Source organism: Mirounga angustirostris, unplaced genomic scaffold (assembly GCF_029215605.1).
Source record: "Mirounga angustirostris isolate CCGP_5_RB_7025 unplaced genomic scaffold, mMirAng1.0.hap1 SCAF_10, whole genome shotgun sequence".
NCBI lineage: Eukaryota > Metazoa > Chordata > Mammalia > Carnivora > Phocidae > Mirounga > Mirounga angustirostris.
The window spans coordinates 31,073,713-31,088,402 of record NW_026991718.1 but is presented as its reverse complement, the minus strand read 5'-3'; the positions used below and the strand labels follow the sequence as shown (position 1 = coordinate 31,088,402).

The following is a 14,690-nucleotide window of genomic DNA, read 5'->3' as shown; positions in this document are numbered from 1 at the left end:
ATCAACTGAAGATTAAAAGTTTCTACACTTGCAAAGGATCACCTCTGTTTCTGGCCTATACATCCTCTACTCTTTGTATGTAGTCACTACTAAATAAGGCGTTTTAAAAAAATAAAATTATAAAATAATATAATTAATTTGTAGTAAGTATGCATTGACTCCCTGTATCTCCTTCCTTTTAGGCAAGCACACCAGGGGAAAAAATACAGAGGAAGAAAGATGCCAAAACAATGTTTTCTTTTGGAATTTGTTTTCCTTGGCCGCAATAATGGTAAGTTGCAAAAAGGAGGAAGGAATGGAGGGAAGGGAAGATGAAATAATTTAAAAAATACTGGTGGGTTGTCTATTAAGTAAATAACTTTTAAATTAAATGAACTATAAACTGTGTCCATAGAAAACTTATGCTACGTATACCTGTGAGTTTCTCAGCAAATATTATTTCAGTAATTGACATGAGCCAGAAAGAACCAATTGATGTGAGCCAGAAAGAACCAATACTGGCTTTGTCTTAAACATCTCCACCCCTTCCCTTCTCTCTCCTTGGTTTAACTGAGTCACTGACTTACTCTATTACACATCTTGGGGTCTTAGTAACCACAGTGCTTTACCTTGCCTGAGTTCTTTCAAGCCTGGTTTGGGACTGAGGGCCTAGAAGCAGGGAAGGTGGAAGCAGGGAAAAGGTAGAGTTGCTAGAAGAGACGAGAACTCAACACAGAGCTACTTACCAGGACCCATCATCCCCTTCACATTACTGTCTGCTACATGCATGGATCTGGATTCTTGGGCTAGAGAAAGGAAAGCTTTCAGTCAGTATTCACTCCACTAACAGGGGCTGACATCTTCTATGAGCCAGACACTGGGGACAGACTCACTGTTGACAGCTTACTGAGGGAGACAGAAGAGCCAAAAATAAAATAAAATTTCAATATAGTGGCAAGCACTCTTTTCCCATTTGTAAGAATATATAATAAGTGGCGCTTACCTCCTAGACTACCACAAGAATTAAATCAGTTAATATGTGTAAACTATACACAATAAGAGCTAAATTATTGTCTATGATGGTGAGGGTGAGAGGAGCCAGAATGATGCTGTTCAAATGTAAGTCAGACCCTGTCACTCCTCCGCTCAGCCCTCCAATGGCTTCCCAGGTCAGCGTAAAAGCCAAAGGCTTTATAATGACCATAAAGCCGTAAAATATCTGCCCCCTCCTGCCCCTCCTGTTTCCTTCTTTTCTGAAAACTTCGTCTCCTGTTGTCCCTCTTGTTCCCTCTGCTTTAGCCCCCCTGCTCCCGCTCCAACTTGAATGAACATCTCAGTGATGTTCCCGCTAGGACCTTGGCATGGGCTGTTCCTTTCTTCCCTTCCGAATGCATAAGCTCACATCCTCACTTCCTTCAGGTTTTACCTGGCACCCTCTCTAAAATTACACCTGTGTTTCCTTATTTTTCTCCCTATCACTAATGTACTACATATTTTATCTATCTTGTTTGTTGTCTGCTTCCATGAGGGCAGGAATGTTTGTTGTTTTGTTCATTACTGTCTCCCGCCATCTAAGTCAGCGTCTGGGGTGATGGATAGATAGCAGGAAAGACCAACGCGTAGTGGGACAGTCAACACCTTAACTGCAATCTCCCGAAAGACCTTGAGCCAGAGGCACCCACAGATTCCTGACTCAGAGAAACTATAACATAATGAATGTTTATTATTGTAAGCTACTGAATTTGGGAGCAATAAGCAACAATTGCACCATTTTATAATTAACAGTGGGTAAGCCAACCCTTTCTAAAGTCTGGCCCTTAGATCCTGCGTTTCAACATAACCTACCATCAATCATATCCAAAATGTCTTATTATGGCACATTGTTCCCAAATTCTGCAGTAACTCGGTTGAACAAACTGTATTATATAAGCCACGTCTATTGTAACAGGGAAGGAGGGAGGAGTTGCCACCACATAGCTCATTGAACTCCATCTGAGCACTTTGCAGATATAATTTTTAATCTTTTATCTTGTGAAAATGTTCAACTTCCCCAGACCTGGCACTGATCTGACCTCTACTTTCCAAGGCCATCCTGTATTCTTTCCTAGTAAGACCATCCTTTTATGTTCTGTTCATCATGACATGGAGCAAAGAAAATAGAACCACCTGTGATGAACCCACTCAGTCCCCAGATGGATCAGTGAGTTTTCCCAGGCTGCACCTATCAGTCTCTAAAGTAACTACTCAAGGGGGTAAAAAAAAACTACAAAGAAAAAAAGCAGATCCATACTTTGAAGTTATACCGATTTAAAAGCCATCTGATTTAGATTTTTAAATTTAGTGATTCAAAACACATTTATCGTCTAGGAATATATGGTGCCTTAAGGCAGAAGGGTAGAAAACCACCAGCTCTGCCTCAGAGGAGCTTCCAATTGGTTGAGAAGTCCTTGAGCCTCTTTTGGAGACTTTCTATATGTGACCCCCAAAAATTAAAAAAAAAAAAAAAAAGGACAATTACTCTAACTAACATTAATGTCACTCTCCAGCATAGGTACTTTGCTAGACATTGCTGAGCATACACAGATGTAGCAAACGTGTAACCAGACATGGTTACAGACGGATGTAACTGGCTGGAAAGCCAGTTTCATCAGCACTGCCCAGGGACAGTTTTCTAGCATCTGCTGTCTCATCCCTCAGATCAGGGGTGTGGCTAGTGACCCGAGCCCACAGACAGCACCAGCTCTGGTTACCCAGAGAAAGAGGGGCACACCACTGACGTCACTGCCTGCCAGTTAAGGCAGATATGATTTTCTCTGATCAGTGAAACCTCACTGAAAAAAGCGCAGAACACACAATTTTCTGGTAAGAATACGCCTATCTTTAAAATGTCTATGCAGAGAGACAAGGCGTGAGCAGTAATGTGGAAGAGAAAACGAGTTATTAGAGTGGATAATTTTTTTTTAACATTTTTCTCCTAGGGTTATTTTTGAAATTTAGAAAACCCAGATAAGTATTTTCCCAAAAAAGAAAATCTTTTAAAATTGGGCAGATTCTCCTGGTCTCTTAGGATCCCCTGGATTCTTTTTTTTTTTTTTTTTTAAGATTTTATTTATTTATTTGACACAGAGAGAGAGTACAAGCAGAGGGAGCTGCAGGTAGAGGGAGAGGGAGAAGCAGGCTCCCTGCTGAGCAGAGAGCCCGATGTGGGGCCCCATCCCAGGACCCTGGGATCATGACCTGAGCTGAAGGCAGATGCTTAACTGACTGAGCCACCCAGGCACCCCAGGATCCTCTCTCTGGATTCTTATAAATTCCAATTATAGGAGGAAAAATTCTGAGCAATACATCATTTTCCTATAAGGATGGAAGACATAAACCCATTCTCACTATTACTTAAGCTCTAGGAATCAAGGGGAAAGGCTTGGTTAATTCAATATGGTTTGCAAACTGTACCTTTTTCATAGGCCTGAGAAGGCAAGAGGTTTGTAAAGTCTTCACTTGGAAGAACAGGCTCAGGGATATTGATTGAACGGAAAGGACTTCCTTGTGCTTGAACAGGCCCAGCCTGTGAGCCATGTTCTTCTTTTTGAGTTTTCCTGGGGAAGGAAAACAAAGGGTCTTAATGCCTGATGGGTTAAGAAGAGAATCAGTTCAGAATGATTCAAGAAAAATTCTGAAACATTAGGTTGAACCAAAAAAGTGCTGTTTTTGTAAATTAAAAATAGTTAGATACTAGCAATTCTTAGGGCTCAACTTAATTCATTGCCAAAACTGGAGAAAAAATTTCAAACACGTACAAATCACATCTTAATGGTAATACCTATATTTTTGTTTTTCTGTTCCTGGCTTCCTTGTCATCAGGATCTGTACAGAGTTTGCAGTGATGACAATTTGCTTGGGGTGATTTACATTCACTTAACAAAGCAACACAAAGGTACCAGGAAGCAGCAGGTCTTCAACTACAAACAACAAGCCATTCTTTGGAGTCACACAAATATTATTGCCATATTTCTATTTTAAATTTGATAATTTAAAAACCTATAACAATAATGATTATATATGTTTAATGGTGAAACTTAATTGACTCAACCTGGTTGAGATACTAACATAAATGTATTTTCAATGGTGGAAGTAAACTAGTAGTAGCATTAGAGAAATTTTAGAAAACTAATTAAAAAAGAAAATCATGAGTGACCCCACTATCTTAACACAACAATCACCATTTTAAAATATATCTTTCTAGTTTTTATTTTACATGTTTTTACAGTTGAAATAAAATTCTACATGTCATCTTATATCATTTTCATTTCACTTCCTATTGTACTGAGTGCATTTTCCGTGTAATTATTACCATCCATTTTTAAACGTAACCGATTTTTATGATTCTATAACTTCCATCACATGCTGACCCACAGATTCCAGCAGTATGTAGCCAGTTATCTATCTGCCGATGGGGGGAAGGTGTTCTCGGTGTAAGTATCCAAACCTCTGCTTATGGGTTTGCCATTGGCTAATTTTGTGTAAGACACTCACTTGGCTTTAACCTTTCGAGATTCCCTTCGCTTTTCCTGCTGAAGCTGTTCAATTTTCTGTTGCATTTCTTCTTGCTTGGAAGTGATGGCCTGAATCATTGCCATGGCATTGCTCAGCTCTTCCTGAAAAATAGGAATTGATACATAATGAATCTGGTAAAAGGGGTGAAAGGATATAAGATGATATCTAGTACACAGTAAGCTTTTAGTATACATTTGTTGAATGAATGAATGAGAAATGAACATCTTATTTCTATTGCAGTCTGTAATTTTAACACAGAGATCCAAGAAAGAAAAACAGATTTTTTCTTCGTGATAATTAGCAAATGGGCCAGAGGGAAAATTCTTTTATTTGACTGCTACATGAAAAGGTGTTTTCTACTTCTGTGGCTAAGATCAAGAACCTCTCTGTTTAGGAGGGGAGTAGAAAAGGAGCCTAGGGGGCGCCTGGGTGGCTCAGTTGGTTAAGCGACTGCCTTCGGCTCAGGTCATGATCCTGGAGTCCCAGCATCGAGTCCCGCATTGGGCTCCCTGCTTAGCAGGGAGTCTGCTTCTCCTTCTGACCCTCCCCCCTCTCATTCTCTCTCTCTCTATCTCATTCTCTCTCTCAAATAAATAAATAAAATCTTAAAAAAAAAAAAAAAAAAGAAAGAAAGAAAGAAAAGGAGCCTACCTTGAAATAGTTTAACGAATTCTTCATCTCGGTAACTTTTTCTTCCATGGAACATCGGCAGCTCTTAACCTTCTCTTCCAAAGCATATTCTCCATGTTGAATTCTTGACAGTTCTTGCATTGCTTCCGTGAAACCAGTTTTGAGTTCAGAGGCCAAGGCCTGCAACTAAAGATGATCACCAAGAATGAATTCAATTTGCTATAAACTACTATAAATACTGCCACTGGCCCCTTGAATTTTCATTTTGTTTGAGAAACCAAGCTCCTGAAAATCTACAGACCTCATATACTGGTAGACTAAAGTTTAGACAACATAAGGCAACCTTGGTCCCATTCTTTTAGGGAAAAGAGGGTCTTTTTTATATAGCACATGCCGAAGCTTGATAGTGACAAGCAAGCAAACAATTAGGTTGACAGGTCTTCCTGTGAGCTATGTTTATTCTAACACCTTTGCTTAAAATGAGATTTACTTGAAAACCAACATATGCTTGTGAAAGACAATCTTGATCCAGTAACTCTTTGAATCCCATGAAAGAAAGGATGGGTCATATTATCCCTGGTGTTATAGAAGATGAAGAAATTCAGTTATTTTTCCCTTAAAAATTAAATGATAAAAAGAATAATAACTAAGCATATCTGAGAATTTCTTTGAAAGGGAACAGGATTTATATATATATATATATGGATGTTGGATGATGTCATGGAAAAGGAGAAAATGGCATTTGCATTTGAGTGGCAGGAAATAGCTACAATGTTAGGAGCTCAGCACACTGTTGATAGTGATGTTGAATTATCTTCAAGAGTCAAGCCTGGTAGAGTAGGAGTGCACACATTGGACTTCTGTTGTCAACTTCCACACCATGAAAAAAGTATCAATTTTGGAGTCCGATAGGGTACGAACCCTAGCTCTCTCCTATGAGAAGTCAGACCTCAGGCAAGCTGGTTAACCTCTTTGTAGCAGTCTCCTCCTGCGTAAAATAACTACTGTGACACCCATGTCACAGGGCTGTCTGGAGAATTAAATGAATACAGATAGGCAAGTTTCCTGCCACAGTGCATGCTTGGTTCATAGAAGGTGTTCAAGAAATTTTAATTCTTCTCCCCCTTTCAGTGGCACATCAAAAAGTTGAGCACAAACGGAAATATGGAGAAAATAGAGCGCTTCTAAAGTTCAGGGTTTTTTTTTTTTTATTGAACAAATAATAATACAATAATAGTACAACCAGATAATAACACTTTCTTGAAATTCATGATCGTACCCTCTGCTAAAGAGAGGAACTCTTAGCCCCAGTTCTCTCTTTAAAGCAGAACTTTTGACAAAATTAACAAAATTCCTTCAAATGTGTACTTCTAAACATTTTCAGAATCTGGTCATCCAAAATGGCTCCAACTCACAACGACACCTCCCACTATAAAATGACTTGGTTTCCTACACCACATTTTTAAAATATGGGGTTTTGTGGTTCACTGTGCCTCAAAGGTTTCTTTCAAGGGCCGGGAATAGGGAGAAATAAGAGGAACCAAAGAGATCATTCTGAGGAAAAAAGCAGGACCTGCCAAGTGTTCAGGGCTAGAAGCCTGAGAAGCACCATGAGCAGTCTGTATTTCGCTCCAGTCATTTTTAATGTTAATTAATCTTTGTGATGGATTTTAGCACATGTCCTAACCTAGTCATCGTAATGGCTTAAATCACCAGGTCAATTACTTTTGATCTGGTAGTTGTCATTACATAAATTCATCTTCAGTGAACAAAATAAACAAAATCGACAGCAATATAATATCAAAGCAAAATCTGTGCAAGTTTTAAAATTGAAGGAAGGAAACCTGACGTTCATTCAGGTACTCTGGAAACCTGTAAACTCAGGTTTCCTGTTTGAAAAAAAAAGGGAACCATTATCCAACAGAAATAGGCTTCATTATCACTGCTCACTGGATGTGTGGAGTTTTTCCCAGGAACCAAAAGACAGCAGTAGGATCCTAGGGGAAAGGACTTTTCCTGACCTGTAGAACCCCAGCTCTCAAAAAAAAAATTGAGTTTTCCCTAATAGCCAGGTTATATAGGGACTTTGGGAATTTTGAAACCATTTTAAGCCATGAGCCCATTTCCTGGTACCTACCATCGAAGTAACACTACTGCCTGATAAACAGCTTTACATCCACTGATCAGCCAGGGAGGGGATGCCATATGTGAGCATAATTGCTTCGAACATGTTGCTTTGAAGATAGCATGGGGTTCAGTATCTTTAGCTGCTACCGACTGGTTTTCCAGTACCAACTGGCCATTCCTTGTGCATAAAAAATATCCTGAGGACATGGACTTAACATCTTTTCTCTGCTCTCTCTTCAACTCTCTCATTTGACAGCCCACAGCCCACCCCAAGGATTAGAAATGGGTGTCTACCTTGTTCTCCAGCGAGTTGAACACGTTCCTCATCTCGTTGATTTTTTCATGAAGCTGCTCTAGAGAGGTTATGATCCCTCCATCCTGCCGCTGAAGGCGGGCTCCCACCGGAGGCAGGTTCAGGGAAGACTTGTACTTCGAAGCCTAGGGTACCACAGAGGGCATCTTAGGCTCAAAGAAATAGGGGAGAGGAGTCCGAATTCTTTCTATTTCCTGGTCTTAATTTCTGTTTCTCAATTTTCTTTACTTTCTTGGCTTCTTAACTTTTCTCAAGGTGAATTTTAATCAATGTCTTCCCGTCATTTTCCACCAAAGTTCCCTCAAACTAAATTTTCGTAAATTATGCAAGTTGTTCCAACTTGTTTTTCACACAGATTTGTCCTTCATTCTGTTCCATTATCAAGGTCAAAGTCTATTCTGAGGCCAACTCAGGGGACTGGGCCTGGGCCTTGAGATCCCTGCTAAGTCATAAATGTCAAGATTTGAGAAAGCTCCATAAGGCAGGCCAAATTCCTCCAACACCTGACTACAGGCTGTAAGAAGCAGCACATGATGGCAACGATGCCAACGTAATTGCTTTGGTTTTCCCCCCAACCAGGGTTTGTACAGAAGAAACATGGTCTTTCTGCCAGTTTTCATCGTCTTCATTTTAGGCCTGTTTAGTAATCCCCAGAAATATGATAATTTAAAACAAAAAGTGGGCAGCAAGTCATTTGAATAGTCAAGAGTAAGTTTCGCAAATCTACTCCTCTACACTCCCTGCAGAAGTTGACCCTTAATGTCATTCTTACAGGCCACTGCTGAAACTGCTATGAAGCATGGTGTGCCAGAAATTTATCTTATCGCTTCCTGGATGCACCACCGGCCTAGTAGAATTAATTTCTCTGAAGTTGGAAAATATTCCTTAAGGGCAATAAGAGACTGAGGCTCAAACGGGACTTACAAATCGTAGAAAACTTTCAATGGCAATTTTAATGATGAAACCTATTGCTGTAGGACTGGTTCCCATAGTTTTTCAGTTAGGGGTCCTTTTGGCACATAACTCGTTTTCTTAAATTATTTTCATTACAGAGAAAAAGAAAAAAGAAAAAAAAACACTTCACATCTCCTTACTTTAATACAACCGCAAATGTTTTGGCACATTTCCTTCTGTTTTGTTCTATGGATATAAATGCATACATTTATACATTTGAAATCATACTATGGATATATTTTGATCCTACCCCCTGCCTTTTCTGCCAAACACTGTTATAAACCCTTTCCTATAGCCTTCGATTTTTTTTCTCTGTGTCTATTTTTAATGGTTACTCAATATTCCATCCTATGGATGTGCCAGTTTATCCACCCATTCAGTTTTCTTGGAAATTTATGTTGTTTGTAATTTTTCAACATTATAAATAATGCTGACATATAATGCTTTTTATTTAAAGCTTGGTATGTATTTCAGATTATTTCCTTAGGATAAATTCCTAAATATGAAATTACTATGAGTTTAAGGACGTTGGGTAATATTTGACTCAAAGGGCTAAATTAGTGTATTTAGAAAAACATGTCTTGGACAAATACATAAAACGTAAGTAATATAAAGGGAGGAGGCTGCAATGTTTACATGTTACAGGTGAGCCAGAAACACAGTTGGAATTCACATCATTAGGCGAGAGTTGGGCTAGGACCAAATGGTGCAGTTACCACATCTGTGGCCTTGATTGCGGGACCCCACCCCCACTTCTCACGTTAATGGAATCTTATTTTAAAAATCCATGTGCAAAAGGAAGTAGTCAGGCTGCAGCAACACAATCTGACTCTGGAGAAGAGATTGGGTGAAATCTCAGAGGCCTATGTACAGTGAACAAAGGATGAGAGAAAATTGGAATAGAGTTGGATTCAAATAAAAGGGAATATGAGCTAAGGAGCAATCAGTGTATCCACACAGATTCACCGGTTCTGATAATAATACTGGAATGAACTGGGAGATGGTAGTGCTCATTCTCCTGTTGGCTGCCATGATCTGATTTGGGTCAATGTACCTTACTCACCAAGGAGGTCAAATCCATCTAAAGAGCAGGGAGCTGATTAGGGTTATGAACATTTTAACACTTTTACTGTAGTTTAAGAATTTTTGTAAAAGTTTCCAATTTACACACACTCATCAGAACTAAATATTATTAATTATTTTATTATTCACTAATCAGATTGTCATAAGCTTCAAAAGCCTCATCTTCTCTCCTACTTATTAGCTATCTGTAATTCTACTTTGGTAAATTATCTGTATCCTTTGCCCATACTCTACTGAGGTCTCAAGTTTCTTTTTTTACTGACTTGTATTAACTATTTATGTATCATTAAACCCTTGTATTTTTTTGTAAGAATTTTCCCCATGTTTTTATTTGCCTTTGAATTGGTTGAAAATATATTTACGTTGGGAAATTTTTTAATTGTTGTGATGTGGGTGAAATCTCTGGCCCTTTCCTTTGTGATTTCTTCCAGTGCTTTTTTACTTAGACATTTCACATCCAGAGACAAGATAAATATTCACTAATTCTAAATTTTATAGTTTGATTTTTTAATTTCTAGCCCTTTAATCCATTTTTGAGTTTATTTTGATTAATGTATGAAGTAAGAATCTCTTCTTTTTTGTCCCAAAGAAGAACCAGACAATTTTCCAAACATCATTTGACACCAGACTAAGTGACTACATCAGATCTCTTGGCTCAAAGCAATATACACATCTTGCAGATATTCATTCATTCATTCAACTAATATTTATTGAATATGTATTATATTCCAGGCACTGTACTTTATGCTGAGGATACAACAGAGAGCAAAATGTACTAAATCCCTGCCCTTGGAGCTTACACTCTAGAGAAGGAAACAGACAATTTAAAAAAGTAAAGAAACAAGATAATATTTAATGTAATTTCAGGTAGGGATGGGGGTTTATCAAGAAAATAAAGTAGATAGAAAATGGCTAAAACATCATATTTTGCTTCAAATTTCATATTTTGCTCTCCATTTTTGGTATGGATTGTGTTCTATTATAGTTAACCTCTCCCTGCTTCCCTCCTTCCTCTTCCTCTTCTTCTTTCTTTACTTCTCCTCATCTTCTTTTGGTTAAATGTTGCTTGGAGTAAACAGACTGGGGTTTAGGAAGCATTCTTTTAAAACAAGGATGGGGTTATAACCACATTGTCACAGAGGTCATATAGACCAACTTCGCTTCCACTGCTTCATCTGTTTCATTTGTTCCACTGCGAACAGATGTACTTGGATTTGTGAGACAGTAAGAGAATGAGGCCACCCCCTCCCACTGCCGCTATATTTAGCCAACATTCAGGGAGTGACCTACATAAAATCTATAATAGACTTTAAATCCTACCTAAGTTTAAAGACATACTCACAGTCATTCCAATGCCCTACACAGGTCAGATGTGAACAGAGGGGAGGTGGGCAGGGAAGGCATTTGGAGGTCGTGGACAAATGAGGCATCAAATCAGCACTGAGTGAAGACTCACTCCTGCTTCCAGGCCTTTGTTCAAGCTGGTCCCCCTGCTTGAAACACTCTTCCCCATATCCACTTACCAAATGACCAATCTGTCCTTAAATGCCTGGTTCACATCTTTCAGCCAATATTCATTCATCCCTCCGCCACATCAATGCCTCTGTTGTAATCCTTCCAACAGCCTGTTTGAGCTAATTATTGTATATGTTGTCCAGGTGGCGGACACTTAAAAATCAATAGCAAATGCCTGTTGCATCTGTTTTATTTCTTATTAGACCAAGCAGTTGATTTTACACATAGTAACTGCTCAATAAATACGTAGTAAATTGAAATGGAGCTGTTTCTTCTACCCCTTCCCACTGCTGGTCTTGGTCTAGGAGCGGCACGACTACAAAAATGTTTTCATAATCCTGTGTTGGCTCGCCCTGCTTGGCCCACAGCAATGATCTCTTGCATGAGATTTCTGGGCACTAGTTATTTGCACTTTACTGTCACTTAAACTCAACAAATCTAAATAACATTTCCCCTAAAACTCTCCACTCTTCTGGATTCCTATTGCTCTTTTCTTTATCCTTACCAACGCTTAAAACTTTACAGCCAACTTTGAAATCACTCTTTCTCCCAGCCCCCACCAAGCCCTGCTAGTTCTTTCTTCCCTCTCCTGCATTCCAGGTAACAGTGCCTTAACTCTAGAGAGGAGCATGGAGTTTCCTAGCCCAAGCTTCTTTTATATTACAAATTACATCAGAATAAAACATCCATGATTTTTAAGGACAGAATTTTACTTTAAATTTACATTTAAAAGACAGACACCAAATAAATACTGTGTAGAAAGCGAAAGCAGCCCCAAGTGACCCCTGTTGCAAACATATTATAAAATGCTTTGCAGAATTTTTATCTTCCTTGGAAATTAAATTATTTCCATTGTTTAAAGGGAGCTTAACATTTTTTTCGATCACCCTATGTGAACATCTGCAATGTTAACCTGCTTTCAATTCTCAATTCTCCCTGCTGAAATAGTAAACCAAGAAAAACAGAGCTTGCTCTCTCCTCCTCTCTCATGGAGATGGCATCGCACTGTGTCATGGCCAGAGTGATGATGGCGACAGGCAAGGAAACTGGAGTGGACGTGGGAGTGGTCGTGCTGTAATTTAGAACCTGGATAAGCTGTCCTTCACTGAACAGCTTTCTCAAAGGTGCAACGTGAGCGGCACTCTCTGCCCTGCCTACCTCAATAATGGATGTGTAGGCACTTGTGAGTGCTAGAAAACTTTATACGTAAGCGACAGTCATCACCATCACACACAGGAGTGTTCAAAACAATCTAATTGTCTTTACCTGGTAAATCTGTGTGGAAGGGTTATTCATCGGCATATGTTCATTCTCTCCTGTAGGAAGAAAGAGCTTTGTTCAATGAACGTGACTCATTCTGTCCCTATCCTCTTCACACACATGCAGGGAATAAGGGGACTCATAGGACTCATAGGACCCTGGCTGCATGACAAGAAACCAATGATACAAGAACAAAACATAAGCTGGTGTAAGTGGTTTCTATATTCACATCCTAATAACCTAATCATATCTACCCGATACAACTCTTGTAGTAAAAAACAAAACAAAACAGGGGCGCCTGGGTGGCTCAGTTGGTTAAGCGACTCCTTCGGCTCAGGTCATGATCCTGGAGTCCCTGGATCGAGTCCCCGCATCGGGCTCCCTGCTCAGCGAGGAGCCTGCTTCTCCCTCTAACCCTCCCCCTGTCATGTACTCTCTCTCTCTCATTCTCACTCTCTCAAATAAATAAATAAATCTTAAACAAAACAAAATATGTTCTACCACAGTGGGGAAGTTTCTCAACCAAACTGAATGATTAGTGATTATTAATCAACCAGAAGGGAATACCCGTGAAGGGTTCCCTCATGTTCTTGGGGCTGACAGGAGTTTACTTGAGGGGTAGTTTTATACTCAGGAAGGCCACACCAGACACCTGTCCAGTTGTCACTCTGTTGTTTTCAGGAAGCCTGCATAAAATGTCCTTGCCAAACTTCTAAGCTCTCCCCTCCTGTCACTGCCCAGATCAGCTAAGGTAATCTTACTGTGTTCCTGGGCAAGAGGGTCAGTAAAGGGAATTGTCAATGGAAAGATTCTGGGAAGGATGCAGGCAGAAAGAAAAGAATATTGGCAACACTAGAGACTGTGAAACACAGGGCAAATACAAAGGAAGTAGTAGGTTATAAAAACCACTTACAAACTGGGGAGAAGAAAAGGTTGGCTTAATACTTTTCAGAACCACACTGGTTGGCCATGAAGACACGACAATCCATGTAAAACATGCAGCTCATTTCTCATCCACTTAGTTATATTTCCATTGTGTCACATCGTATGAATCAAGCAGTTTATAGATGAAAGCACCAGTTGCAAATATTTGGTTGTGTGGATATGTATACTGTTCTCTTAAGACATACTGGTATAGAAAACCCTTCCTTAGAGGAACCAGCCTCAGTGTATTAAGTTCATAAATAATACATGACCTCAGCCTAGAACTTATACAGACAGAAGGCTGTTCCTATAAAATCCAGGTGGTTTGACCTCCAAAGCTCCTCACACAAGCTTAGGTAAAGATTACTTAGCCCATTTTATACTGTGTCCCAACAGCCTGGTATCATGGCAAGAACCAGAACATGAGAACAGAAACCAGGCTCCCAGATCAAACTTTGACATTTTGTGATTGTAGCCTGACTCCTCTATGAATGTTTCTTACCTGTAAATTGGAGGTGATAACAGAACTATTTCTATATGGTTGATTCGATATGGTAAAGATAAAAAGAGAGAGCACTTATGTTTCTAGAAAATGTTGGATGTTTATTAGTTGAATCTGTATCTTGGCCTTATTCAGCAGGTTGTTCTGAAGCAAGTCCTAAAGTTATTGCTAAGAAAAATAAGATAACTACTCAGACCAAATTATACATATAGCATTTCCTGTTTCTCCAGCACCAAGTCTGTGCTCTTCATGGTCATTATATGATGATAAGGAGATGAGAATAGTCAAGGTGACATATTCTCATGTTTTGATACAATGGAAGAGAAGACTGAAACCTACATTTCTTAAATCCCGAGATCTAAAGCAAGACATAGGAAAAAGTCTAACCTTGCTTTGTTTTGGTCTTTTCCATGGTGCCTGTTGCTTCTTTCCTCCAGCTGATTCTTTAACATTACATCCTCATTGTCCCTGGATCAGGCCACCCCTTCTTCTCTGGACCTGGCAATTGAAATCAAGAATAAGGGATAGCAGGTAGAACTGGTGAAATAACTGGACTTACTTTATGTGTTAACTTAAAATAATTGAAATGAACACAGCTATTAGAGACAACTTAAGGTTTGTGTAATTTCAGAAGAGTAAAAATATCAAATTAATATTTAGTTTAAAGGTTAAAGGTAGGGCGCTTGGGTGGCTCAGTTGGTTAAGCGACTGCCTTTGGCTTAGGTCATGATCCTGGAGTCCCAGGATCGAGTCCTCTGTCAGGCTCCCTGCTCAGCGGGCAGTCTGCTTCTCCCTCTGACCCTCCCCCCTCTCATGTGCTCTCTCTCTCTCATTCTCTCTCTCAAACAA

At 39.4% G+C, this 14,690-nt stretch overlaps 1 protein-coding gene across 1 annotated transcript in view; it reads right to left on the bottom strand.

Moving 5' to 3' along the window:
* ARHGEF33 (Rho guanine nucleotide exchange factor 33) overlaps window positions 1–14,690 on the bottom strand; it is a 67,545-nt gene that overhangs the window by 33,756 nt on the left and 19,099 nt on the right. The window contains exons 2-7 of the mRNA XM_064572141.1: window positions 14,229–14,339; window positions 12,422–12,471; window positions 5,185–5,349; window positions 4,513–4,634; window positions 3,433–3,575; window positions 726–785 (exon numbers count right to left, since the gene is read on the bottom strand). Of these exons, the coding sequence (XP_064428211.1) occupies window positions 726–785; window positions 3,433–3,575; window positions 4,513–4,634; window positions 5,185–5,349; window positions 12,422–12,471; window positions 14,229–14,253 (565 nt within the window). The 5' untranslated portion in view covers window positions 14,254–14,339. The remainder of the gene's footprint in view (window positions 1–725; window positions 786–3,432; window positions 3,576–4,512; window positions 4,635–5,184; window positions 5,350–12,421; window positions 12,472–14,228; window positions 14,340–14,690) is intronic.